We start from the raw sequence: 27,538 nt of genomic DNA, 5'->3' as shown, positions 1-27,538 counted from the left end.
CATTAGGGTTCACTCTTGGTCTCGTACATTCCATGGGTTTTGACAAAAGTATGATGACACCTATCCACCATTATAGTTTCACTGCCCTAGAAATCATCTGTGCTGTGCCCACTCATCCCTGCCCACCCCCCCCAAGTGCCTGGCAATCTCTCATCCTTTTCTGCCTTCATAGTTTTGCCTTTTCCAGAAGGTCATAGAGTTGGAAACACAGTATGTAGCCTTTTCAGATTGGCTTCTTTCACTTAGTAAAGTGAATTTATGTTTCCTCCATGTCTGTTCGCGGCATGATAGCTCATTTCTTGTTAATGCTGAATAATGTTCCATTGTCTGGATAAATTATACAGCTTCTTTATCCAATTCACCTATTGAAGGACATCTTGTCTGCTTCCCAGTCTTGACAGTTATGAATAAAGCTCCTGTAAACATTTGTGTGCAGGTTTTTTTATATAACAATTTTTAACCTTATTTATTTATTTTGAGAGCGAGCGAGCATGAGCTTGAGTAGGGAAGGGGCGGAGAGGGGAGACAGAATCCCAAGCAGGTTCCGAGTTCTCAGGGTGGAGACCGACATGGGGCTCGAACTCATGAACCCTGCGATAATGACCTGAGCCTAAACCAAGAGCCAGACGCTTAACCCACTGAGCCACCCAGGTGCCCTCGTGTGCAGGTTTTTGTGTGGGCATTAATTTTCCCCTCATTTGGGTAAATACTAACAAGTGTGATCAATTGCTGGATGGTGTGACAAGAGTGCATTTAGTTTGGAAAGAAGCCTCCAGACTGTCTTCCAAAGTCACATGACCGTTTTGCGTTCCCACCAGCAACGAATGAAGAGTTCCTGCTGCTCTGCATCCTTATCAGCACTTGGTGTTGTCAGTATTTTGGATTTTGGCCATTCTGATAGTTGTGTAGTGGCTCGCATTGTCGTTTTGGCCTAGATTCTTGAATAATGTCAACGGCATAATGAGAAAAGCTGAAGAAAAGAAAAGCTAAAAGATTAGAGACCACTAAATAGAGGAGACAAAACGGATTCTGGACTGCAGCCTGTCTCCGGGGAAAAAATGTGCACGAAAGACATTATTAGAACAGTTGACAAAACTGGAATAATGTATCAATGTGAAATTTCCTGGACTGGATCTTTGTCTGTAGATTTGCTTTTAGAACCTACAAACTGACAGATTAAGGGCCAAGTGGGCTTGATGTATGCGACCTACTCTCAAATGATTCAGGGAAAAAAAACCCTATAAATAAAATAGAGGAAATGTGGTGTAATATTAGCAATTTATGAATATGGATCATGGATACATAGGAGTTGTTTGTACTATCCGTGCAACTGTTCTGCAAATTACTTAAAAATAAAAAGTTTAAAGCATTAGAAAAATAACAGGTCTGCCTTTAACATCCCACCCCTATCTCTGGATGCACACATACAAGTTTCTCCAGCATATTCTTGAAGAGTGGAATCGCAGACTGAAGGTGTGTGCATCTTCAACTTGATCAGCTGAATAGTTTACAAAGGGTCACTGACATCCGCATTAATTCTGTTCATCCATCGTCTTCCTCTCACTGAGAGGTAAGGTCGTTGGCAGTGCCACCAAGGTGTATAGGCCTTGGACCCGCGGCACCAGCCTCACCAGGATGCTGGCTAGAAATGCAAATGCCCAGATCCTCACCCCAGACCTTCTGAGTCGGAAACTCTGGGGCACCGCCTAGGAATCTGCGTTTTCACAAGCGCTCTAAGCGATCAAAAGGTTTTAAGCGGCGCTGCGATCCGCTAGGGCCGCGTCCGGCTTGCAGACCGCCAGCTCCAAACAAATGAACAAAGGAGCCCCCAGAGCCCGGTGCAGAACCGGAGGGCAGCGCGCCATCCCCAGAGCACCCTCCCCGGCGCGGGCAGCTTCTCCTGGACCCCCCGGCCCGGTGGCTGGGTGGGGGAGGGCGCAGGACGGGGCGGGCCGGAGGCTGGTGTCCCCGCCTCCCAAGCCTTGGGCTCGCCGCGTTGCGCAGTCCTCCGCCTTCCTTGCCTTCTCGTCCCCTTCCTTCCTTCCTTCCTTCCGCCGGGCGCGATGCAGCCGGGACGCGGGGCGGCCGCGGCGCTGCTGGCGCTGCTGTGCGCAGTCTGTGCGCTGCGCTGCGGGCGCGCCCAGTACGAGCGCTACAGCTTCCGCAGCTTCCCGCGGGACGAGCTGATGCCGCTCGAGTCGGCCTACCGGCACGCGCTGGACCAGTACAGCGGCGAGCACTGGGCGGAGAGCGTGGGCTACCTGGAGATCAGCCTGCGGCTGCACCGCCTGCTGCGCGACAGCGAGGCCTTCTGCCACCGCAACTGCAGCGCCGTGCCCCAGCCCGAGCCGGCCGCCGGCCTCGCCCGCTACCCCGAGCTGCGCCTCTTCGGGGGCCTGCTGCGCCGCGCGCACTGCCTCAAGCGCTGCAAGCAGGGCCTGCCAGCCTTCCGCCAGTCGCAGCCCAGCCGCGAAGTGCTGGCCGACTTCCAGCGCCGGGAGCCCTACAAGTTCCTGCAGTTCGCCTACTTCAAGGCAAGTCGGCCCGCCCCGCCTCCCGAGCCCCGCCCCCAGGCCCGGGCCCCGCCCCATCCCCGGGCCCGGGCCCCGCCCCATCCCCGGGCTCGGGCCCCGCCCCCGCCCCATCCCCGGGCTCGGGCCCCGCCCCATCTCCGGGTCTGGGCCCCGCCCCCAGGCCCGGGCCCCGCCCCATCCCCAGGCCCGGGCCCCGCCCCATCCCCAGGCCCGGGCCCCGTCATCAGGCCCGGGCCCCGCCCCATCCCCGGGCCCAGGTCCCGCCCCATCCCCGGGCCCGGGCCCCGCCCCATCTCCAGGTCCGGGCCCCGCCCCCAGGCCCGGGCCCCGCCCCATCCCCAGGCCCAGACCCTCCGTCTGGGCGGCCCCGCCTTTCCTTGACCCGGCCTGCTCCCACCCAGCCCTGCGAAAGGAAACCTCCAACTTCTGTTCCCCTTCTTCGTCTTAAATAGAGGTGCAGATGCTTTTCTGGAAGCGTTGTTCTGAGGCAGAGAATTCGTACACAGAGCGTCTAGCGCAGTGTCTGCCACGCCCCAGTGCCTGATGAATGTTACCGGGTATTTGACAGACTCTCCTTTTCTGTGTGTTCCATGAAAACCCCTTTTTGTCTCCAGTGGCGGCTTTCAGTAATTGAGGGGAAGAGGACCTGAGCTGCCGCCTAGTCTCTCTCTAAAAGAGAAGGAAACTGAGGCCAGGCCGGGGCAGAGTCTCCTTGGGAGCACGCACGCCTGCCTGGAGTAGCAGAACGGGGCACTGTGGTTCATCCGGGTTGGTCCTCTCCGCTCTTTTTCGTCTAGAATTTAACGCGGTTGACTTCCTCCTTTGCGGCTGCTTAAATCCTGTGATTGTTGGCTAAAAATAGCCACAAATTGCAATTCTTGACCCTCTGAAGCCTTTCTCAGGGGACCCACAAGTCCTAAGGATGGGCTCAATTGCCTGTTACTGGACAAAGTGACTTTAACTTGGCAGGTCTTTACCAGATTTTGCCAAGGAAGCCCTCCTAAAGCCCAGCTTCTGCTTTACCTAATTGGAAACGCTTTTCAAAGGAATATATTGCGTTTATGCATTTGTTTTAACGACTACCAAACTAGATTCATGGCATTTTCCAGACTCTGGAGGTAGAAGTTGTTTGCTTTTGTCTTTGCTTTGAGTCTTTGCACTGCAGGGTCTGTTTTTTGTATTTCTGAAACAAATCCATGTTACGCTGTGCTCATAAGAGTAACAAAATAGCGTGAAACCCTAAATAGGTGAACACCTGAGTTATTTCTATGCTTACATTTTTGTACGAGGTCTCGATTTTGTGAATGTTTGTTCTGGCAATAAAAAAAAATAAGCTTTAAAATAAAACCAGGGGATAAAGTTCCAGGACGTAGAAAAATGATGGCTGGCTCACACCATCCCTATTTTTAAGCTAAAAGTGACTCATTTAATTTTCTCTTTTTTGTATAGCTTTTGCCAGATTACTGTCTGAACCGAATTTGAGTCATATAATCAAGGGGGAAATGTTTTATTTTTAAAACTGGAGAACAGTAGAAGCTGATTTCTTTTCTATACAGATGAATTTGAAACAAAAGGTATACATAGGGAGGAGGGAAAGAGGATTTTCCTTAATGTGACCAGAAGGCAAAGGTTTTCTCCTTCAGCATGGCATCTTCAAAGGTCGGGATGGTCACAGCTACTCTTCAAAACCCTTTACTTAAAAGTCAGTAAAATAGCATCTGTGCTGGTATTTTGAGATCTCTTATGGGACAGGAAAAGGTTCAGAGTTTTGTGAGTAAGCCAGAATCTTCACTTAGTTGCTTCGACTGAAAATCACTGAAGAAGTGATTTTAGGTGGTGTTACTGCATGCTTTATTTTTTTCCTTAGCGATGTTTCTATTTTCAGACCAAATGGGTGGGGACCAAATGAGGGTGTGCCAGGCCCATACATCCGGCCTGGCACCTGAAACCCGAGGCTGGTTCTGAGTGCCGCCTGCTGTGGGAGGACTTGAGCTGGTGTTATCGTGCCACTCTGATTTGCAGGCCTCTGTTTCAGTGATTAAGGACAAATGCCTGAGTTGAACACACAGATGGGGATGGTGGGGCTGGCCTGTCAGAGTGAGGCAAAGAGGTATGGATGTGTGCTTTTGTAGGAAGGGGCTCCTGGTATGGCCCGCAAGCCCACTCAGGTTTTAGGTCATCGCCTATCTCAGGTCCACGTCCCCAGCCGTGGGTTCTCTCCATGGCCGCATTTCCACGAAATGCTCACCGTCCCCACAGGCTGAGCAAAAGTGGGCCCCCGCACTTGATCGGATCCCGAATGACTGTTGAGGTCTGAGCAGGTAGAGCGGGCCCCGTCCCAGGCACTCCTAGCCCACCCTTTGCCGGGACCAGGACTCTCTCCCCACGCCCCCACCCCCTGTCACCACATTGAGGAGTGGCTCGTAGGGAGGTAGCTGGGGTCCTCCCGTGCAGGTGGCTGTTTCTCAGGAGCTCACGCGAGGGTAGTGCTCCTTCCCCCTTCTCCAGAACCTGCCTGGGTTTCTGTGCGAGGTTCAGCTGCCAAGATGCGGCTCCACGTTTCAGCGGGCAGAGCCCGACCTGAAGTGAATACACCACCCTTTCCTCTCCAGGAAGGGCTTCCATAAAACTCAGATCCTAAGTGAGCGGCCTTGAAGATCCCATTCTGTGCCCTTTTTTCTAAGTGCCCTTCTGAGAATTCGAGAGTCTCATTTCATTGGCAAATGCTGTAAAGGGCTGCATTCATACCTCCTCCCTTCCTGCGGGCCGGCCTGTTTCCGGACCGGAGCGTAAGGCCTTCTGTAGAGCTCTTGCAAGGGCATTCCCACACTCACGGGCCACTCACGGGCATTTCCGAAATGCCAGCGCTGACGTCCGGGAGTCTGCCCTCGTTACTTCTCCGGCCTAGCTGCCGCCTCGTCTCCAAATGACTTGGTGCCAATCCTGGGGCACTTTCGTACGGATATACGCTACCCTTTGATGCGCAGAATTCCAGGATGTGCCAAGTGTCCCTTTGTTTTCTGTCTGCAAACCTCACTCCCACCTCTGAGCGGCCCTCTGGATTGGCCGAAGGAGGCTCCGTGCACATGTATGGGTGCCTCTGCTTCCCCACAGCGAGGTTGCGCCATGATTCCCGGGGACGGCCAGGGACAACACGTCAGCGTGGGGACCCTCTGCTTGCGGGTCGCGTGTCCGCCCAGGGGGGCGTCCGCATCCTTGCCCTCCCGCCTGCTGGAGCCCACACCCCAACACACGCTTCCTCCCCGAGGACTTCTGCCTTCCTGGTCAGTGTCCACGAGGGTGCCCTGCCTGAAGCTCCCGGGCCACACACCTTAATGGATGTTGCCAGGAGACCGGGAAGCATACTTGAGGGTGCGGTACATGGCGGCAGGGGTTTTCTTTTCCTGTTTTGCTCGTTGTTACAGACCCACTTCCTAGAGCAGCGGCTGGCAGGCAGGAGGCTCTCAGCGAATGTTTGCCCAGTGAATGGATAAGGGAACGGTGATGGGGGTCATCGAGAATGGTGAGCAGGAGGTTCTGTAAGACATGTGGGAAAATATTAATATATTTAGGAACATATACGTATCTTGGAAAATACTAATGTATTTTTCCAGAAGGCGTGGCGTAGTCATACTGGGTAGTTGGAGGAACGTTTGAGGGTGGTTATTTACAAAGGCTAGTGATGGTAAGTGTGAGCACCCCTTGGCCAAAAAGGGCGAGGGTGAGGACAGTTCCAGGACCCAGGAAGGAGGGAGACTGTCTGGAGAGGGCCGCCTTGAGAGGAGCTGTGGCCTTCAGTTAAGGGGCACTAGCAGCCCAAGGTGACAGAAGGGAGGGAGCCAGGAGGCTAAATAATCCAACCTCACCCTTTTGCCTTCCTTCGGGCTCCCACTGGGGCTCCTCACTGGTGACCCCCATTGGAAGCAGGAGAGCAAGAGAGTGCAGGTTTCATGGGCCATGGAAGTCAATGAACCCCCGGTTGGAAGCCCTGTGTTGAAACACAGAGTTACTTGCAGGACTGAACGTTCTTGTTTTGCAAAAATCACTGTTCATCTTCCATTGAGTAGATGTCACGTCTCTTCGTTGTACTTAGGCAAATAATCTCCCAAAGGCCATTGCCGCCGCTCACACCTTTCTACTGAAGCATCCCGATGACGAAATGATGAAGAGAAACATGGCGTATTACAAGAGCTTGCCTGATGCCGAGGACTACATTAAGGACTTGGAAACCAAGTCATATGAGGTATAAGTGGGTTTTCACACAGCCGACAGTGGCAGCGTGAGTGGCTGAAGGAGGAGGTCTGGATGAACAGCTGTTGACGTCTAAGGGCCTCTAGGATTTTTGATGACACTGATGAATATTAGGGCAACAAGAACGATGGACTGTTTCGCACAACGGTGACCCACTTAAGAGTGAGGTTTTACATTCTGTGAGGCACCTGAAGCCATCTTTCCTTTAAATGCTGTATTTTAGAAATAAGGTCATTTGATCGTTTGGTTTGTTTTTTTTTTTTTTTTTTTTTAATTTTTTTTTTTTTCAACGTTTATTTATTTTTGGGACAGAGAGAGACAGAGCATGAACGGGGGAGGGGCAGAGAGAGAGGGAGACACAGAATCGGAAACAGGCTCCAGGCTCTGAGCCGTCAGCCCAGAGCCTGACGCGGGGCTCGAACTCACGGACCGCGAGATCGTGACCTGGCTGAAGCCGGACGCTTAACCGACTGCGCCACCCAGGCGCCCCGATCGTTTGGTTTTTAAGATAGAGGAATAAGCACACAGTTTCTGATGAGACTAGAAGACATATCTTTTCACACACACACACACACACACACACACACACACACACCATGTGTACTGAGGTGGAGAGGGAATCGGGGAGCGTGGGGGACTGACTTGACAGATTAGAGACTACTGGAATCTCTGCCTCTGCAGGGGGGAGTCTGATGAGAGGGAATGGGGAAGAACCTAACCCCTGTGAGCACTTGCTGTTGTCTGGACCTGTCGAATGTGGGCGCAGGGTGCATGGGTCCTAAGGGAGGGCAGGGCCGGGTTGAAAACAGAGGGATGTGTTGAAGGTGTCCACGGGCAGCTGGTAGGTTCCAACCAAGGCCCAGGGTTTCCTGTAGTGTGACCAGACTGCAAGCTCACTTTTTCACTGGTGGGGACCCTCCAAGTCGCTATTCTGGGGGCCCTTCAGTTTTCCAGGGAAGAATCCCCAGCCTTTTGCAGGACTGGTGGCGGCTCATGCTCGTCTGCTGGTGTCCGAGAGCCGGTCTGGGGAGAGGGATGGGGTGGCCGCGGCTGGGTCGGAGACCTCACCCGCTTCCTGGCTCTCCACCCCATGCGTCCACCCCCGCCCTCCTATGCCTGGTCCCTGACCCTCCAGCCTTTATGGATGGGGTCTCTACAAAAGGAATCACTGGTCTCTGGTAAGGAGCAGCTTTGGGAGGTGGGATCTCTTGGGCACGTAGGTGGGTGTGAGAGGAAACCTAGGGCTCCAAAAGCCCCGTTCAGACTTTCAGTCCTGCTTTCTGCTCCGCGCCTGGTGCCAGTCTCCGTGCTCGCCAGCGCCCGCAAACCCGACAGGTGTGCGGCGTAGTGGAGTGTGTGGTGTGTGGGGGTCACTTCCCCCCGAGACCCTCCTCTGCGATAATTTGGCTTTCTGTCCTTCCAAAAGTCGCCGGAGTGTCTTATCTGCCGCTCGCTCCTTTTTCATTCTCCTGTGCAAAGGGTTTATGCCTTTTAATCCTCTTCGCCGCGGTGGCTGTCGTGAGGCTCGGGGAGCAAAGCGGAGCGCACGTGGTCGGTGCACCGCGCGTAACTGCAGCTTGGCTAGACCCTTCTTTCCCTCTTCCGAGTCCTGCCGGCTGTGGTGGGGCTGCCCTCCTGTGTGCCCAGGGGCCCCTCTCCACATGTGGCTTTCTTCTTGTCGCCCCTGCCCTGCTGCCCCTGCAGAGCCGGCTGCCTGGGGTTGCTGCTCGCGTCCCCGGGCAAGGCGCCTTCAGTTCTCTGCCGGCCTCGTTTGCAGGGGATGCTGCCTGCCCGGGAGGTTTAGGGAGGTCTTGCCGCGCGAGCTGACACCTGAAGCTTGGCGAGGAGCTCAGGTCTGAGGGGTGGCCCTTGGATACCCCCGTTCTGGAGCAGCTGGAAGAGGACCCCGAGGGGAGCATTCCCTGCTTACGTCCCGGCCCGTCCTGCACCATCCACACTGGCAGGGTCGTGTATGCATCCCAGATCTCTGCTCATTTCTTCTGAGACCAGGCAGCTTCCTCGGCCCCCGTTATTTCTCTTTGTCTGGTCCAGCCGACGATGAGCAGAAATCCCTTGACTTTTCCGCTGCCAGGCAGGTGGCCACCGTCCCCAGCAGCTAGTGTAGTGGTTTTCCTATTTTATACGTGGCCGTTGGGGGAGGGGGCCTGCCACCTGCTGCCGAGCTTATGTGTTTTCTTCGGTTCAGTTTTAAAAATCAGCTTTACTGAGGGATAGCTTGCTTGAAACGTATTCACCGATTTTAAGTGTATAATTCAATGATTTGGGGGGAAGGTGTGCAATTGTGTAAGCACCACCATAATCACACTATAGAATAGTTTCATCTCCTCTAAAATGCTCCCTCAGGCCCCTTTCCAGTCAAGCCTTTGTCCCAACCCCTGATCGTGGGGGGGGGGGGAGCTGGGTGGGGCACTGCTCTGATTTCTGTCACTGTAAGTTTTTCCTTTCTTCTTGATCTGAATTTGGTTGTATTATCCAGCCCCTCCTACTTTTTTTTTATTATTTTTTTTTTCCAACGTTTATTTATTTTTGGGACAGAGAGAGACAGAGCATGAACGGGCGAGGGGCAGAGAGAGAGGGAGACACAGAATCGGAAACAGGCTCCAGGCTCTGAGCCATCAGCTCAGAGCCCGACGCGGGGCTCGAACTCACGGACTGCGAGATCGTGACCTGGCTGAAGTCGGACGCTCAACCGACTGCGCCACCCAGGCGCCCCGACCCCTCCTACTTTTTGAATTAGATGAGAAGGTACCATTGTACACAGGACAGAAAAAGCCAGATAGAAGTCAGTTCCCGGTTGGCTTATGTGTGATTAAGGGTCGGCGTGGTTTTCTGGGCACTGAGGAGAGCAGAACTCCGTGCCCGTCTGCCTCCTCCAGGCCTGCAAGCTCCCCGCCCCCCCACCGTGCCTTCCAGAGCCTGTTCGTCCGAGCCGTGCGGGCCTACAATGGCGAGAACTGGAGGACGTCCGTCACAGACATGGAGCTGGCCCTTCCCGATTTCTTCAAAGCCTTTTACGAGTGTCTGGCGGCCTGCGAGGGCTCCAGGGAGATCAAGGACTTCAAGGACTTCTATCTTTCCATAGCAGGTTGGTGGCGTTTTGGTTTGGACCAGGGATCAACGGGACAGCCTCGTGTGGCATCTGTGTGCCTTCCTGGTGCCTGCAGTGGCCTCTGGGGGACGTTTGAGCGTCCCTCTGACTGGGTAGCCGGGGAGGTAATATGTAACCCACGCAGACCAGCCTTTGCCTTTCCAGGGGCTTCTGGAAAAATAACTGAGTACAGTGTCCAAGCACAGGCCTGGAAAGGGGGTCGGCCAGATCAGCCCTGCCCCGTCACAGATTCCCCACAGGCTTTCGGAAAAATAAAACCGGGCCCGAGAGCAACTCACGACCCACGTGATATAAAACATTGCCGTGTTCGCGGTCTCTGAGCGTGCAGTCCCTTGTCGTACAGCCACCGCCACCTCCCGCCGTTTCATCTTCTCAAACGGAAGTTCTGTGCCCAGTGAACCCAGCTCCGCCCTCTTCCCACCACGGCCCCTGGCACCACCGTTCTACTTTCTGTCTCCACGAATTTGGCTACTCTAGGTACCTCGGATGAGTAGAATTCGTATTTGTCCTTTTGGGACTGGCTTATTTTACTTAGCATAACATACTCAAGTTCCAAAAATATTGCAACAAATTGGTCATCTTTTAGGTTTATTTATTTAACGTTTATTTATTTATTTTTGAGAGAGAGAGAAGGAGAAAGAGAGCGTGAATAGGGAGGGCCAGAGAGAGAGGGAGACACAGAATCTGAAACAGGCTCCAGGCTCTGAGCTCTCAGCACAGAGCCCGATGCGGGACTTGAACCCACAAACCACAAGATCGTGACCTGAGCCGAAGTCGGAAGCTTAACCCACTGAGCCACCCGGGCACCCCTATGCTATTGATATTTTTTAGGACTATAAGCCACTCACTTTATAGACTATTCCTCAGTTTGAGTTTCTGTTGTGTGTCCTCACAATTACATTCAGGTTGCGCACTTTGGGCTGGAATGTTACGGAAGTATGCTTCTCAGGGTATCACATCCAAATGTACGTGGTATCTTTTTGCCCCTTACTGGTGACGTTAATTTTGAAGCACTGGTTAAGGTACTTTCCAGTTTCCAGTCTCTCTACGATACTGTTTTTCCTTTTGATACTAATAAGTAATTTGCGAAGAGATACTTCAAGACTCGGACAATTTGTTGTCCGTTAAATTCTGTCTCCACCCCTCCCCCCACTACCACACGTATACTGATTTAGCATGTATTGAAGACTCTTGCCTGATTCTTTTTTCTCTATAAAGGAAAATAGACATATATATTTTTTTTCTGTATTTTTATGTTTACTTCTCTCATACCGAATAGGTACCATACTTTATACACTGTTCTGCTCTTGATTTTTTCTACTTAGCAATATACCTTACCTAGCACGTGGAGATAGTCATTCTTTTTATTGTTGCTGAGTACTCCATCGAGGGGTGGTGGGAATAATATGCCCCAGTTTATTCAGTTACCTGATGGACATTTGGTTTGGCCCAATCTTTTGCTATTACATGAAATATTGCAAAGGGGGAACTTTAGGGTTTGTTTGTTTGTTTGTTTGTTTGTTTTTGCTAAGTGTAGGGGTATGTTTTCAAAGTCAACACAAGTGGGATAGACAGTTCAAAGAGTAAATGTCTCTGTAAATTATTTAGTATGTTAAGGTACCATTTTTGTATTCCTACCAAAGGAATACAAAACATGTACCGTCATCCTGGAGTCTTCTGCTTCTAACTGTGTGAAGGGAGAAAAGGGAGAGGACCAAGGATCATGTGGGAGACTTTAGGGACAAGTCCCAGAAGTGGCACGCATTAGTTGTTGCTATCCACATTTCATTGGCCCAATTACCCACAGGGCCCCACCCTAACTGCAAGGGAGGCTGGGAAATGTAGTCTTTGACATCTCGCTCTGTTGTTATATTTAGATCTACCTCTTCTCTTTTAAAGGCTGTGTAGATTCCATTGTTTGTATGTATCAGAGTTGAGTAGTCACTAGCCTGTAGATTGGCATTTAGGTTATTTCTAAGTCTGTTTGCTGTTACAAACAGTGCCTGGGTGTGCCTGTGTCTAAGGAAAATTTCCTAGAGGTAGACTGCTGGGTCGAGAATTTGTGTATTTTAACTTTGATACGTTTTGCCGAATTTGTCTCCAAAAAGTGTGTTTCTGTTTTGCTTCTATCAAGGGAATATGAGACTGTAAGTTTCACCATTTTCCCTCTAATGCTGAGTGTTATCAAATTTTTAAAATGTTGCCAATTTAACTTGCAGACGTGTGGAGTGACCGTGTGGTACACGTGAAACTGATGTAATATGTGTGTCCACCATACTTCAGTTAAGCAAATTTTTATTTGCCAGTTTAACGCTTTAAGATATTTTAGATGGGATTGTGTGTGGGTGGGGAAGGGGCAGAGAGAGAGGGAGGGAGAGAGAATCCCAAGCAGGCTCCCTGCTCAGCACAGAGCCTGACTCCGGGCTCAGTCCTACCAAACCGTGAGATTTTTGGCCCAAGCCAAAAATCAAGAGTCAGAAGCTTAACCGACTGAGCCACCCAGGTGCCCCTGGATTGTGTTTCTTTTTTAAAAAAAAATTTTTTTTAACGTTTATTTATTTTTGAGACAGAGAGAGACAGAGCATGAACGGGGGAGGGGCAGAGAGAGAGGCAGACACAGAATCGGAAACAGGCTCCAGGCTCTGAGCCATCAGCCCAGAGCCCGATGCGGGGCTTGAACTCACCGACCGTGAGATCATGACCTGAGCCGAAGTCGGACGCTTAACCGGCTGAGCCACCCAGGCGCCCCTGGATTGTGTTTCTTAATTACAAATGAAGTATAACATATTTTCACAATGTTTATTAGCCATTTTTACAATTTCTTTTCTGTGAGCCTCCTTTGGCCATTTTTATATTGGGTGTTTGTCTTTTTCTTACTGACTTTGAGGAACTTTGTATATTAAGGATTTCAGCCCATTTATCATAACTGTTGTTGAATTATTTTACCTTGATTATCTTTACCTTTCACCGGGATTACGAGGAGAGGGGGGCAGAAGTAGTTTTTTTTTTTTAATTTTTTTTTTTCAACGTTTATTTATTTTTGGGACAGAGAGAGACAGAGCATGAACGGGCGAGGGGCAGAGAGAGAGGGAGACACAGAATCGGAAACAGGCTCCAGGCTCTGAGCCATCAGCCCAGAGCCTGACGCGGGGCTCGAACTCCCGGACCGCGAGATCGTGACCTGGCTGAAGTTGGACGCTTAACCGACTGTGCCACCCAGGCGCCCCTAGTAGTTTTAAGAAACTAATGAATGCAGGGATGCCTGGTTGGCTCTGTTGGTCTTGTGACTCTTGATCTCAGGGTGGCGAGTTCGAGTCCCACGCTGGGTATAGAGATTACTTAAAAACTAAAAAAGTGAAAAAAAAAAGAAAAGAAAAAGGAACGAATGAACGTACTGCTCTGAAAATCTGTGTGTATTCTTTCAGATCATTATGTAGAAGTCCTGGAATGCAAAATGCAGTGTGAAAAGAACCTCACCCCCGTTGTAGGAGGCTATCCCGTGGAGAAGTTTGTGGCCACCATGTATCATTATTTGCAGTTTGCTTATTATAAATGTAAGTAATTATCTTCCATGAGAGCTTCGGCAAGGTGCTCAGTCCTCCTAAGACTCAGCTTCCCCATCTGTAAAAAATAGGGTTAAGAACCCTTACCTGTGATTGTTGAGAGGAGTTGTCAAGGTCACGTCGACAGCCCCAGTGCTGGGCCTCGCGCAAAAAGGTGGCAAGGCCTGGTGATTCAGGGCGCATGTCAGCTACCCCACTTACTAATTTCTCTGTGCCTCGGGTCCTCATCTGTAAATCAGAGATCATCGTATTAACCCCCTGAGGTTGCCATGAGGGGCCAATGGGTTGACAGGTGTGGAATGCTTGGGGTATTCGTACACGGGCGTGTGACAAACCTCTATCAACGTGCTTTGTTGAGTGGCTGTCCTGCCACGGCCACCTGCCGTTTTACCCCACCTCCTGTCCTCTTGAGGGTACTCTGAAAGATTTGCCTGCTGAAGGTTAAAAAAGGGACCAAAAAAAAAAAAAAAAAGATTTTTCTTCTATGTGTGCATATGTGAGTGTATACATATATATATTTACATTTTTAATTTTGGTAATCGGGATTGTCCCTGGGAAGGCTGTGTAGCAGTCATTTGCACCAGAGCTCTGTGAGGAAGGGAAATGGCCCCTTCCGGCAGCGACCCTGCCATTACGACGGCCTGAACCTCACCTAAGGATGCAGTGAAGTGTCCTGAAATGTCCCTTGCTTGGGACATCGCAGGTCAAGAGGAGGGTGAGGTGTGGCTTCATCAGGTGTCCTTCCCCTTGCACAGAGGGCAGGGATGAAGTTTTGTGTTTAAAAAATTTTTTTAATGTTTATTTATTTTTGAGAGAGAGACAGAGCATGAGAGTGGGAGGGGCAGAGAGAGGGAGACACAGAATCTGAAGCAGGCTCCAGGCTCCGAGCTATCAGCACAGAGCTGGACGTGGGGCTCGAACCCACACGCTGTGAGATCATGACCTGAACTGAAGTCGGACACTCAACCGACTGAGCCACCCAGGCACCCCATTTATTTATTTATTTTTAATGTTTATTTATTTTTGAGACAGAGAGAAAGACAGAGTATAAGCTGGGGAGGGGCAGAGACAGAGGGAGACACAGAATCAGAAGCAGGCTCCAGGCTCTGAGCCATCAGCCCAGAGCCCTACGCGGGGCTCGAACTCACGGACCGCGAGATCGTGACCTGAGCTGAAGTCGGACGCTTAACCGACTGAGCCACCCAGGCGCCCTGATGTTGTTGTCGTTTTAATAAGCTAGTATTTATTTCATTTTCACAAAAATCTCTGTTGGTACCTCCCTGTTGGACTTTGAAACCCAGGGAAGAATCGATCAGGTCTCCGAGCCCTCTGAGCCCGGCTTGGTGCTGTGTGCACAGGGCCAGAACACTGGGAGTTTAGGAGTGTTCCAGATACATCCAGGCTCTGGCGGCTCATGGGTCCTCGAAATTCTCACGTGCTCAGGAAATCACCCCGCATCTTGGAAACTGTGGCAATGACTTATGAACACTGGCAGACCAAAACCTTTACATCTGCTTGCTGCTTCGAAAGAAAATCTTTGCTTTCTGGGTTTATAGGTAAAGAGTATGAGTTAACGTTTGCTTCTTGAAATTGGCTTCTTGAAAGCCGGCCCTGTTGTGAACTCTTTCTACACTATCTGCCACACTAAAATTTTTGAGGGCAGGTGTCATTTATACTTGAACCCCGGCCCTGAAAGGCCTTGACCTAAGTGCCTTTCCCAGCCTTCTAGACCTGGTGAATGGCCTGTGCCCTTAAGTGCAGGTTTTAAGGTTGTTGTCACAGGAACCAGCCACTAGGTGGCACAATTTATTCATACCCGAGTTTTGGTTACTCTGGCCAAGCTGAGCTTTTAGCAAGGGTAGTGTTCTGGGTTGTAAATTGGAGTGCAGTGTGTCAGGATAAATGCCCTCGGGCTTGTGGCTTATCACCTCTTTCCCTTTGCCCCCACCCCCACCCCCAAAACAAACCCCAGCCCCTGCAGATCCTCTATGCTGAAGGTGCCATCGGAGGTGGGGCAACTCTAATGAGGGATGCTAGAGGTGGGAACCCCAGTTTCCAGGACATGTCAATACCAGGTGACTTCACATCTTTTCCGGCCCAGAGGGCCCACCGCCTTTTGGGTTTCCTAGCTTTGGTTTAGCTGTAGGAGGGCTGCCTGGATCTGGTGATGGTGGTGCCATCTGGAGGGGACCCAGGCACGTGCTCCCTACCTCCCTCAGCCCGGGAGGACAGTCCAGGCCTTGGGAACCCAGCCTTCCCAGCCCAGGTCAGTGGATCCCGAAGTGCAGTCTAATAGACACTTCTGCAGAGGCGTCTGCCTCACGAGGAACCTCCGTGTTTGAAAACCACTCCCCAGGCTGCTCTGGAGACCCGGTCTGTGACCTGCCCGCCCAGGGGTGATTCTGGTCCGTCACAGGCTTTCCCAAGGAGGGGATGTGCACAAGGGGCTGGCTCATGGCCGTTTCCTTTAGGCGGCTGTGCTGGTGAGGGGAATTTCAGGGCAGGGTTTGCTGATTTCCTGTTCCTCTTTTCTCCCCGGCCTCAGTGAACGACCTGAAGAACGCGGCCCCCTGTGCGGTCAGCTACCTGCTCTTTGACCACAGTGACAAGGTCATGCAGCAGAACCTGGTGTATTACCAGTACCACAGGGACAAGTGGGGCCTCTCGGACGAGCATTTCCAGCCCAGACCAGTAGGTATCAGGGCGCCAGGCGTCACGTTTCCTGGCCTCCTCTTCATTCTCACTTTCAGGATACTGTTCCGCATCTTAAGACGAAGAGTTATTGCAGAAACGAAGGGGAACTCCTTTTCTTCTGTTGTTTTTCTAGTTGTCGTTGTTGTTTTGTCCTTGAACATTTTACCGCTCTATTCTGATTCCTAAATCAGTAAAAACTACCAGTTTCAAACATTATGGAAATGTTTTACTCGGAAAGTGAAGTTCTTTCAAAGTCCCATGCCTTTTCCCTACGCCCTGCCTTACCGCTACATACGTCTCATGTACACAGCGCGTGTGTCTTTGATTTTATGGAAACAGGGTCACACGTTACCTGCTGTTGTGCACGTTGCTTCGTCTTTCTTGTGAACGTTTTTCGTGTCACATTCCTACGCCTGCTTATTTTTTTGCACCTCCAAGGCATCATTTAATTCCCCTGATGGACAGGCCCAGCTTGGCGTGTGTTGCCAGGAACTCCAGGATTGTATCCTACTCTTCTTTTTTTTTTGAGAGAGAGAAAGAGGGAGCGAGAGTGCGTGTGTGCGAGCAGGGGAGGGGCAGAGAGAGGAGGACAGAGCATCCAAAGCAGGCCCTGCACTGACTGGGTGGCTCAAACTCACAAACTGTGAGATCACAACCTGAGCCGAAGTCAGACGTCTAACCGACTGAGCCACCCAGGTGCTCCTATATTACTTGTAAAAAAGCTTTTTAAATTGGCCTCTGCCCTTAACTTGTATCTTCATTGGGATTTTTCTGTGCTCTCCTGTCTGCCATCCATACGTTTTCCTTCGTACCTCGCTCCCCAGCCAACACACCCGCACGCTTTCTCTCTCTTTCTCTCTCCCCCTCTCTTACTCACTTGGGGCTGGCCACTCTTTCTTAATTGAGATATGATTCATATGCAATAAAATTCATGCTTTTAAAATGTACAGTTGAGTGGTTTCTAGCACATTCACGGAGTGGCACGACCATGACCACTCTCCAATTTTAAACATTTTTATTGCCCCCGAAAGAAGTCCATACCTGTTTCTCCCTCCTCCCGGTTCTGACATGCAAAGGTTGGTCGTAAAAACTGTTCTGTGTTTGTGTTGAACAGGAAGCAGTTCAGTTCTTCAATGTAACTACGCTCCAGAAAGAGCTGTATGACTTTGCTAAGGAAAATATAATGGATGATGATGAGGTAAGTTTGCACGGTTAGCACACGTCTGGCTCGGAGAAAATATTACTCACATCTTTGCTGAAGTCACTAGAAGCCCTAGACGTCCCTGAAACAGAAGGGGACCCGGAGGAATACAGTCTCTTTGGGCGTTTTAGTGGAAGTCAGAGCTCTGGGGAGGGGGAAGACGGCTTTCTAGGAAACCCAGGCTGCAGCCCCACATTTCCTGACGGTGAGTGTGGAGGGACCCATCCTAGACGTCATCCAGACATCATGTTTTAACTTTATAAAAACACAGTGGATTCTCAATTACTCAGTGCTCCGAACAACCTTGGAAACACTCATCCCGATTTCTCTGTGATATTATTATTATCTCTTTTTTTTCTTTCTCTTTTTGTTAATTAGGTCCTTGCTGAGTGGCATTTTATCGTTCTCGGGGACAGCTTGAAATTCCCGATTTCAGCTGACTCCTTTTTGAGAAAGACTCCGCTCTCCTGCTCTCGGAGCATTTTGGGGTGGGGCAGCCTAGTCACAGAAAAGTCCTTAGGGGCGGTATTTAGAGAGATGCATTTGAAACAAACCAGAACATGCTTCCTAAGGCCTAAGCCTAGGGGCTTGCCGGCTGTTGGAGCATATCCTGGCCTGACCCCTCACCTCTGAGCTGCTAGGCTGCACCCAGGGGCCTGGGCCCTCCGGATCTTCTGTTTCCACTGCCTGCTTTTTGGTGGAGCACCTCTAAGTAGGATACCATGGGATTTGTTTTCGGTGCACAAATTTGCACGGGGGGGGACCTGTCACTGGTATTCATTGGATTTCCCAGAGCTTCATTGTTTCATTTATAAAATGGGACGAATAATGGGGACCTCACAGGGCTGGGGAAATGAAATACCATGCTGCATGTGGAAGTGATTTATAGACCAGGAGGTGATCGTTGTGGCATGTGTCTGAGAAGCAGAGCCTGAGATAAGGTCACGAGGACGCTGCAAAGGCAGGGGTGCTGGCTTGATACAAACAGGGTTGGCTGCTGTTGTTTGGAACGTGGAGAAAACCATATTGAAAAAAAGGGAGAGTTGAGTTCCTAATGGAAGCCACTACTGACATTTTGAGATGTATACCTCCACTTTTTTCTATCCATTTCCCAATATATATTCATTACAAACCCAATTGTAATAGATATCATGGCTTTTCCATTTAACGCTGTAATATGAGAAGCTTCCCTTGTTATGCTTTTCTAGAACAGCTTTGTTGAAATATTATTCGCACACCATAAATTATCCTTTTCAAAGTACAAATACAGTGTGTTTTTGTATACTCACAAAGTTGTGCATCCATCACTGCTATCAAGTTTTAGAGCATTTTCATCACCCCCAAAAGAAATCCCAAACCTGTTAGTGGCCTCCTTCCCCATTCTTTCTCCTCTGCCCGCTGCCCCCCCCCATCTCTGCCCCCGGCCTCTGGCAACCACTAATTTACTTTCTGTGTCTATGGATGTGCCTGTTCTGGACGTTCATATAAATGGAATCATAGGGTATGTAGTCTGTTGTGACCAGCTTCTCTCACTGAGCATAATGTTTTCAAGGTTCAACCATGTTGTAATATGTATTACGTTACATGTGAATTTCCATGTTTATTGCTGACTAGTATTCCACTGTGTGGATATACCACTGTTTGGTTACCTGTTCCTCTGTTGATGGACATTCATACTGGGTTGTTTCCACTTTGGGGCTATTTTGAATAATGACACCATGAGCATTTGTGGGCATATTTTCGTTTGGACAAAGGTTGTTAATTCCCTTGTACCAAAAGTACGTATGTGGAAGGGGAATTGCTGGGTAATATGGTAACTCTATGGTTACCTGGTTGAGAAACCCCCAGACTGTTTTCCAAAGGGGCTGCACCGTTTTACATTCCCAGCAGCAATGTATAAAATTTCCAACTGGCTACATATTTGTCAGCCCTTCTCGTGTTTGTCTTTTCTATATTAGCCATCCTAGCAGGTAAGAAATAGCATCTCATTGAGGTTTTGATGTTCATTTCCCTAATGACTAATGATGTTGAGCATTCTTTCATATGCTTACTGGCTATTTGTGTATCTTCTTTGGGGAGATGTGCAGTCTATTCACACTCTTTGCCCATTTTTTTAATTGGGTTACTTTTCTTTTTATTGTTGCATTATAAGAGTTCTTTATCTATTCTGGTTATAAGTCCTCTGTCAGACACATGAATTGCAAATATTCTCTTGCAATATTCTCTGTGGGTTTTCTTTTCGTGTTCTTAATGGTATCTTAAGGCATAAAAGTTTTAAATTTTGATGGGATCCCATGTATCTGTTTTTTCTTTTTTGCTTGTGTTTTTGGTATCAATCTCTAAGAAACTATCACTTATCCAAGATCATGAAATTTTACTCCTATTTTTTTTTAAGATTTCTATAATTTTAAGACTTTAGGTCTACAATCTATTTTGAGTTAATTTTACATATGGTGTGAGGTAGGGGTACAATTCCATTCTTTTACATACGGATAACCAGTTGTCCCAGCACCATTTGTTGAAAAGACTTTCTTTCCCATTGATTTGTCTTGGTACCCTTGTTGGCAATCAACTGACCATAAATCTGAGGGTTTATATCTGGGCTCTCAATTCTAATCCATTGATCCAGATTTCTGTCCTTATGCCAGTACCACACTGTCTTGAATACTGTAGCTTTGTAGTACGTCGTGAAACTGAAAATGTGAGTCTTCTGATCTCATTCTTCTAGATTGTTTTGGCTATTCTTAGGTCCCTTGCATTTCCATATGAATTATAGGATCAGCTTGCCAATTTCTCTAAAAGGCAGCTGGGATTTTTTATAGGAATTGGGCTAAATCTGAAGATCCTTTGGCTAGTATTGACATCTTTTTTAAAAAATTATTATTATTTTAAAATTTAAATCCAAGTTGGTTACATATCGTGTAATACTGATTTCAGGAGTAGAATTTAGTGATTCATCCTCTACATAGAACACCCAGTGCTCCATCCCAACAAGTGCCCTCTTTAATACCCATCACCCATTTAGCCCATCCCTCACCCAAAACCCCTCCAGCAACCCTCAATTTGTTCTCTGTATTTAAGAATCTTTTATGGTTTATCTCTCTCCCTGTTTTTATATTATTTTTGCTTCCCCTCCCTTAAGTTAATCTGTTTATATCTTAAATTCCCCATATGAGTGAAGTCATATGATAGGTGTCTTTCTCTGACTTATTTTGCTTAGCATAATACACTCTAGTTCCATCCACATTGTTGCAAATGGCAAGATTTCATTCTTTTTGATTGCCAAGTAATATTCCATTGAAAATGTATATACCACATCTTCTTTATCTGTTCATCCGTCGATGGACATTTGGGCTCTTTCCATACTTTGGCTACTGTCGATAGCGTTGCTATAAACATGGGAGTGCATGTGCCCCTTCGAAACAGCATGCCTGTATCCCTTGGATAAATACCTAGTAGTGCAATTGCTGGGTCGTAGGATAGCTCTATGTTTAATTTTTTGAGGAACCTCCAGACTGTTTTCCAGAGTGGCTGCACCAATTTGCATTCCCACCAGCAGTGCAAAGGAGACACTCTTTCTCCGCATCCTCAGCAACATCTGTTGTTGCCTGAGTTGTGAATGTTAGCCATTCTGACAGGTGTGAGGTGATATTTCATTGTGGTTTTGATTTGTATTTCCCTGATGATGAGTGATGTTGAGCATTCTTTCCTGTGTCTGTTTGCCATCTGGATGTCTTCTTTGGAGAAGTGTCTATTCATGTCTTTTGCCCATTTCTTCACTGGATTATTTGTTTTTTGGGTGTTGAGCTTGATAACTTCTTTATGGATTTTGGATACTAACCCTTTATCTGATATGTCGTTTGCAAATATCTTCTCCCATTCTGTCGGTTGCCTTTTATTTTTGCTGATTGTTTCCTTCACTGTGCAGAAGCTTTTTATCTTGATGAGGTCCTAATAGTTCACTTTTGCTTGTTTCCCTTGCCTCCTGAGATATGGCAAGTAAGAAGTTGCTGCGGCTGAGATCAAAGAGGTTGTTGCCTGTTTTCTCCTCTAGGATTTTGATGGCTTCCTGTCTTACATTGAGGTCTTTCATCCATTTTGAGTTTATTTTTGTGTATGCTGTAACAAAGTGGTCCAGGTTCATTCTTCTGCATGTCACTGCCCAGTTTTCCCAGCACCATTTGAAGAGACTGTCTTTATTCCATTGGATATTCTTTCCTGCTTTGTCAAAGATTAGTTGGCCATACGTTTGTGGGTCCAATTCTGGGTTCTCTTTTCTGTTCCATTGATCTTTGTGCCAGTACCATCCTGTCTTGATGATTACAGCTTTGTAATACAGCTTGAAGTCCAGAATCGTGATGCCTCCAGCTTTGGTTTTCTTCTTCAGGTTTCTTTGGCTATTCAGGGTCTTTTCTGGTTCCGTACAAATTTTAGGATTGTTTGTTTTAGCTCTGTAAAGAATGCTGGTTATTTTGATAGGGATTGTGGATAGTACTGACGTCTTGACAGTATTAAGTTTTCTGATCCATTAACATGGGATGTCTTTCCACTTCTTTGGTCCCCTTTAATTTCCTTCAATAATGCTTTCTTACATTTCATTAAGAAATGAAATTTTGCTAATGGAATTTTTTCTTATTTTTGTTTTCAGTTGTTCATTGTTAGTAGATAGAGATACAGTTGATTTTTGTATATTGATATTATAATTCTGCAAATTTGTTGAAGTTGTTTATTGTAATAGTTGTGTGTATGTGTGGTTTTGCTTAGGAGGTTCTATATACAAGATCATGTTATCTATGAATAGAAGTGGTTTTATTTCTTTTCTTCCAATCTGGATGACTTTTATTTATTTTGCTTTGCTAATAGCCCTGACTAAAACCTCCAGTAAAATGTCAAATAGAAATAGAGAGATTGGACATCCTTGTTTTGTTCCCAATTTTAGAAGGAAAACGTTTGGTGTTAGCATTAAGAATGCTGTTAACTGTGGGTCTTTTGGTAGGTGCCCTTTGTCAGGTTGAGAAAGTTCCCCCTTCTACTCCTAGTTTGTCAAATGTTTTTATCATGAAGTGGTGTTGAATTTTGTCGGTTGCTTTCTTCTGTATCCGTTGAGATGATCGTGTGGTTTTCGTTAACCTTGTTAGTTAATGTTTATTTTAAACATGACTTTTTAGTGACTAACAGTCCGTGGTATGGATTTTTAAAGTTGAGCTTTTTGTTTTTATAAGCATTTTAGGTTGCTTCCAACTTTTTGCTTTCACAAATAACACAGCTGTGACTACATTGGTTACCTTTTTCCTGGTCATTTCCTTAGGATAAATTCCCATGGGTGGGATTCCTGGGTCTAAGGCTATGAATGAGGGCTTTTGATGTACAGAAACAATATATTTAGAAAAATCATAGGTGTTAGAACAACAGGAGAACTTTTACGATATTCACTCAAGCTCTCTCACCTCACAGATGAGGAAATAAATTCAGAAAGGTTGAGTAACTTGCTCAAAGTCACACAGCTGGTTAGTAATCATCCATTGCTCACCAGAATTATTCTAGGCTTCAAAATTCCTAGGATTCTTGGACCTGACACTGCCATGATAAAGAAAGAAGTCTGTCGAAGGTCCTAGAAGCATTTAGCTTCTTAATCGAAGCTTTAGAACCGTGAGCAAGCGACTTTCTTTCTATATATCAAATTATATTTCAGCTTATTTTCAAATCATATTGGGTTATTTCTATGTATCAAAGAAATAAGTATAATCAATACAATAAAATCATTAATTTAATCTTTAAGATTCCAAAGGCCAAAATACTACATTGAGACAAAACGTCAGTACGATTCAGCTATTGATATTAGGGGATTTCTCCTTTATTATCCTGAAATGTGTTGTAAGAGCTCCTGAAAGTTTTGCACACTCGTTAAGAATTTTGCAGACGCTAATTATAGTTTCAGAAACCTTATAAAGCAGGCTGAAATGGATGCATCAAGTTTCAGGATCTGATGGTTATTTGTTTCGGGAAGGTCCACAAGAAACGGATTACCGTTTGCAGGGGTGATTTACTGAGAGGGAGTGCTCTCAGGAGGGAAGAAGTGAGGGGCAGGGGAAGGAGCCATGGAACTATGAGGTCTCCGCCAGAGTCAAGCTCAGCCTGGTCCCGTGGGAGCCCCGGGGCACGAACTGTACCACAGAGCTCTTCCTGCATTTTGTGCGCACCTTATCATCCTCTCCCTGGTGGTTGGCAGCCTGGAGGGCTTGGGGTGCAAACTCCCCGGTAGGGCTGCTCCCTTTGGCCAAGGTCAATTGTCCAGAGAAGGGGCAGCTGTAAGCCATCAGCAACTAACACTCCCAGCAGCTGGGGGACGGGTGCACCCGAAAGATCTGAGCAAGGCCTCCGCTATAACAGGCCACAGAGGGGGTAGTGTTTCTTTCGTCTGTATTGCCTTGGGTACTTATTAGTGAGCTAAGAGCAAATGATACCACACCCCTATGTCGCAGCAGCCACACCGCGAGAAACGGGAACTCTGGGAACAGCTGTCATGGCCATACATATAATCCCTCTACTGTGTTTTCCTTTTGGGGCCCAGAAAGCAACGGAAGCAAACATCGTTTGTTCAATCAGTCGCCTTCCACTTCTGTCACTTTAGTTTCTAATCTCAGGCATGATACGGTAGAAATATTCGATGAAAATACTAAGACCCCCTTTTGTGTCTCGCGTGCTCGGGAGGTTTCCCAACTATTCTCTGATGCTGAGAGGTTATACCAGGAAGTGTGGTAAAGTATCAAACGGAGCAAAGAGGCTCTTGGCCTGGGATGGTGACCTCTGGGAGGGAGGCCAAGCTGGCCCTCACAGGGGGGCTGGCTCTCGTGGGAGTAAGACTCGGCCTGCTTGGTGATTCGCTCATTCTTGGCGCTGAAGAAAATGGGTGTCCTCAGCTGGTGGCCCAGGTGTGTCGTGGGAGAGGATTCAATGCAGGGAGGAAACGAGAAAGTGTGCTGGGCTATCAGATTGAGGCTTCAGGCTGATTGCAGAAGGGGGGAGCGGGCGCGCTCCTGGTACTAACCGTGGGCAGGCGGGTCCCACGACACCCAAGAGACCGTCCTGTGAACGGAGTGACTGCTTCAGCCACACCAGGGATACGCACACATACCCTCTTCCTGTAGCAGGTTTCCGACTACGTCCATTCCAGGCTCTAGGGAAGGAAAGTCACCCGGGTCCTGGTCCTGGTCCTTGAAAAGCTCATGATCTGCTGGTCAATGTAGAAAGGGAGCAGACGGAGAGTGCTCCTGTGGAGTAACTACCAAGAAGGGGGAGGCCCAGAAAGGGGGGCTCTAAACGGGTCTTTCAGAGGGTGGCTGGACTGCCCCCCTCCCTCACACAGGCCATCTGTGGGGGTTGCAGAGCCCTTGACTCCAAGTTCCCAAGGAGTGGAAGCCAGGTCCCCTCCCAGGTAGAAGGCAGGTCGTCTGGGCCCAAGGGCAAGGGGGAGGGGCTGCTCCAGCCCACACGGGCAGCTGGCAGCGTCCAGCCCACAGTCTGGGGGCTGGGCCTCTTAGAAACAGTCTTGGCTCAGCAGTACTTCTAAAGTCAGGTAACCCACTTAACAGACGTGTCGTGTCGTCTCTTACAGGGAGAGGTTCTGGAATACGTGGATGACCTCTTGGAGCTGGAGGAGACCGGCTAGTCCCCAGCAAAGAGAAGCCCCTGGATGTCCAGGGGACACAGATTCTGTCTGCCTTCCCCCAGTAGCCCACGTCGCTGATACCTCAAAGCCTCCTCTTCACTCTGCGACGTGAAAGGGAAGCCTCGTCTCTCACTACGTATGATAAGGGGCGAGCCTGCCTTCCCCGTGACCACACCTGCCTCCCCACGCGCCTCCCACCTTCACACGGGCCTTTCTCACTATTTTGGTTGGAAGCACAGTCCTCCATGTTTTCCCCCCAGAAAATCACAATTTTTTTTTTTAATAAGAAAAATACTCCTCAAATTAGATAATTGTGAAAACCTATTTTGGGCTTTCCGCTCTTTCAGGTTTTAGACTCCATTATCCCCATGCCCTGGTTCAGGAAGACAGTGGAAGACACGGGCCAAACTTCTCCACACACCCCCCCCCCCCCCCCCCGCCGGCCCCGTGACAGCGTACAAGTGGTCTGACCCGCACCATTTCTGGCACCCACTGAAAGAGAAGCTGCGTAGATAGTGCAGGCTCCAGAAATGTGGCTTTTGCCCCACACTTCTGCATCTCCAAAGTCTTACAATGGTTGGTCGATCCCTGGGCACCATAGTCAGTTGCAAGTCTCAGAGTTGGAAATGGAAGAAAGCAGAGGGGGTCTGGTCTCATTCATTTTTTCAATAAATATTTATTGAGCACCTACTACATGCCAGACGTTGACGGGGGCAGTAGAAACGCTGTGCAGAATGACGGGGGAAAAAATCCCTGCCCTCCGGAGCCTACGTCCTCTAAGGGAGACAGACAACAAATAAATAAGAACACATGTATATAAACTATCGAGAGTGTTAATTGCTATGGGGAAAAAATTAAGCAGGAGCGCGGGCAAGGGGGCCTGGAGATGAGGCCTGGAGTCTTAAATCGGATGGGCAGGGAAGGCCTCGCTGAGAAGGCGACATCACGGCCAGACTTTGGGGAAGCGGGTCTCAGGGAAGAGCATGCCAGGCAGAGGGAACAGCATGTGCAATGCTTTACAGGGAGAACACGCTCCCTGTGGCCACGGAGGCCAAGGAGAGGAGTGGGCAGGGGGAGAACGGAAGGAGGTAAGTCTGACAGGTGTTAGTACATGAGGTGGGACGAGCACAGACGGCCTAGGCCAGCATGAGGCTTCTACTCCGGCTGAGGTGGGAGCCGCTGGGAGAGCGCCCTGACTGACTGGATCCCTCCAGCTACCGCGTTGTGAAAAACCTGAGCATGGGCCGGGCGGACGGGAGTGCTGGCTCGGACCCGGGCGGTCGCGATGGGGACGTAAGAAGTGACCCGTTGGATGTGGAGCATGAGAAAGAGGGGCTAACGGTGGCCTCCAGGCCTTTGGCCAGAGCACCGGCAAGGATGGCGTTGCCGTTGGCCGAACATGGGGAAGTTCGGGGCGTGGGCTCCGTAAGGAGTCTGGTGCAGAGCAGCTGAGGCTGGGATGGGAGCCTCCGGCTGTGACCAAAACTTGAGAAGCTTCTCAGATCGGTCTTCAACAGAGCGTGAAGCAGGGACCCAAATGCCTGTGGTTAATTGTGGGGGTACGTTCAGCAGGCACCTGTAAGGTCTCCATCACTGAGTCATTGACTGCCCCTTAGTGGGGTGGAGTGGACCTTCGCAGGCAAGTGGCCTGGTCAGCCAAGGGCAGCTCTCTGGAAAAAGGCCTGTGGACCCCTGGCAGGACCGCTGTGGAGAGGCACAGCGAGGGGGCCGGGGGGCAGGGGTGCGGGTCCTGACTCTCGTGAAGGGGCTCTGGGAGGAGCGCCACGCCCCCCGCTGAATCACGGGCGAGTGTGAGGCTGGAGGGGGTCACCTAGACTGAACGTGTGTGTTGAGAAGCCAGAGAAAAGGGCCAGGGAGGAGCCCCGGGGCTCTCTGCGAAGTGAGAACCCACCGAAGAGACCGAGAAGCAGCCACCTTTGAGGCTGGAGAGTGGTGTTCTCAGTCTCATTCCCTCTTTCAATGAGCTGCTTAGTCTAGTCGGGACCCTCTGGGGATGCAGGGTGGATGAGACTGGTGTGGCCTTGGGGAGACGGGAATTTTCTCACAGTGGCATGGGAAGGGAAGGAGGGAGAGAGAGTTGGGGGTCTTTAACGTAGTGGGGAACATTGGGAGGTGGAAAACGCAGGTATCTTTGGCTTTCCGGTCCCCTCCCCCTCCCCCCATCTCTCTATCCCCCCCTTCCCCCGTCTCACTATCCGAAGCTCAGGGAACACAGATGGGCGCGGGTGTTCCTCCTGTTCCTCCTCCTGAGCTAGTCTGCTTCCTCCCTGGGGAGCACCACACTTATGGAAATCGTGTTTTCACGTTTGAAACGTGAGCTGCAAACCTAAGCTACTTCAGGTTTTTTGTTTTTTTACTTTAATTCAATAGTGAAACTGCGGGGAAAAGGGGGCACTTGCGCTCTTGCCTGCACCAGAGTCCTCCCGTGAGGTCCCCTCCCAGGGCACTCGAGAGCGTGGGCGGCGGCTCTCTCTG

General features: G+C 49.2%; 1 protein-coding gene across 2 annotated transcripts; it reads left to right on the top strand.

The window, feature by feature from the left end:
- The first annotated feature begins 1,944 nt into the window (after window positions 1–1,944).
- On the top strand, window positions 1,945–25,863 carry CRTAP (cartilage associated protein). Of its 2 annotated transcripts, XM_047099470.1 has the most exons (8): window positions 1,945–2,534; window positions 6,628–6,777; window positions 9,720–9,891; window positions 13,341–13,469; window positions 14,837–15,034; window positions 16,024–16,169; window positions 17,287–17,370; window positions 24,989–25,863. In XM_047099470.1, the coding sequence occupies exons 1-8, from the start codon at window positions 2,064–2,066 to the stop codon at window positions 25,040–25,042; spliced, it is 1,404 nt and encodes a 467-aa protein (XP_046955426.1). In that variant the 5' UTR covers window positions 1,945–2,063; the 3' UTR covers window positions 25,043–25,863. The 2 variants fall into 2 exon arrangements, with proteins under 2 accessions (XP_046955426.1, XP_046955425.1); XM_047099469.1 differs by lacking the exon at window positions 14,837–15,034 and having other exon boundaries at window positions 1,952–2,534.
- Window positions 25,864–27,538: the final 1,675 nt, after the last annotated feature.

The sequence above is a fragment of the Lynx rufus genome, unplaced genomic scaffold (assembly GCF_022079265.1).
Source record: "Lynx rufus isolate CCGP_SWC_20201006 ecotype Redwood Valley unplaced genomic scaffold, mLynRuf1.p SCAF_5, whole genome shotgun sequence".
NCBI classification, from domain to species: Eukaryota; Metazoa; Chordata; class Mammalia; order Carnivora; family Felidae; genus Lynx; species Lynx rufus.
Note: the sequence above shows the minus strand (reverse complement) of the source record. Positions and strands in the feature narration are given on the sequence as shown.

Coding starts and splice junctions, on each gene's coding strand:
- CRTAP (XM_047099470.1), top strand. CDS start 2,064: ATGCAGCCGGGACGCGGGGCGGCCGCGGCGCTGCTGGCGCTGCTGTGC. Junction 16,170..17,286: donor AGCATTTCCAGCCCAGACCA/GTAGGTATCAGG, acceptor TGTGTTGAACAG/GAAGCAGTTCAGTTCTTCAA. Junction 17,371..24,988: donor ATATAATGGATGATGATGAG/GTAAGTTTGCAC, acceptor CGTCTCTTACAG/GGAGAGGTTCTGGAATACGT.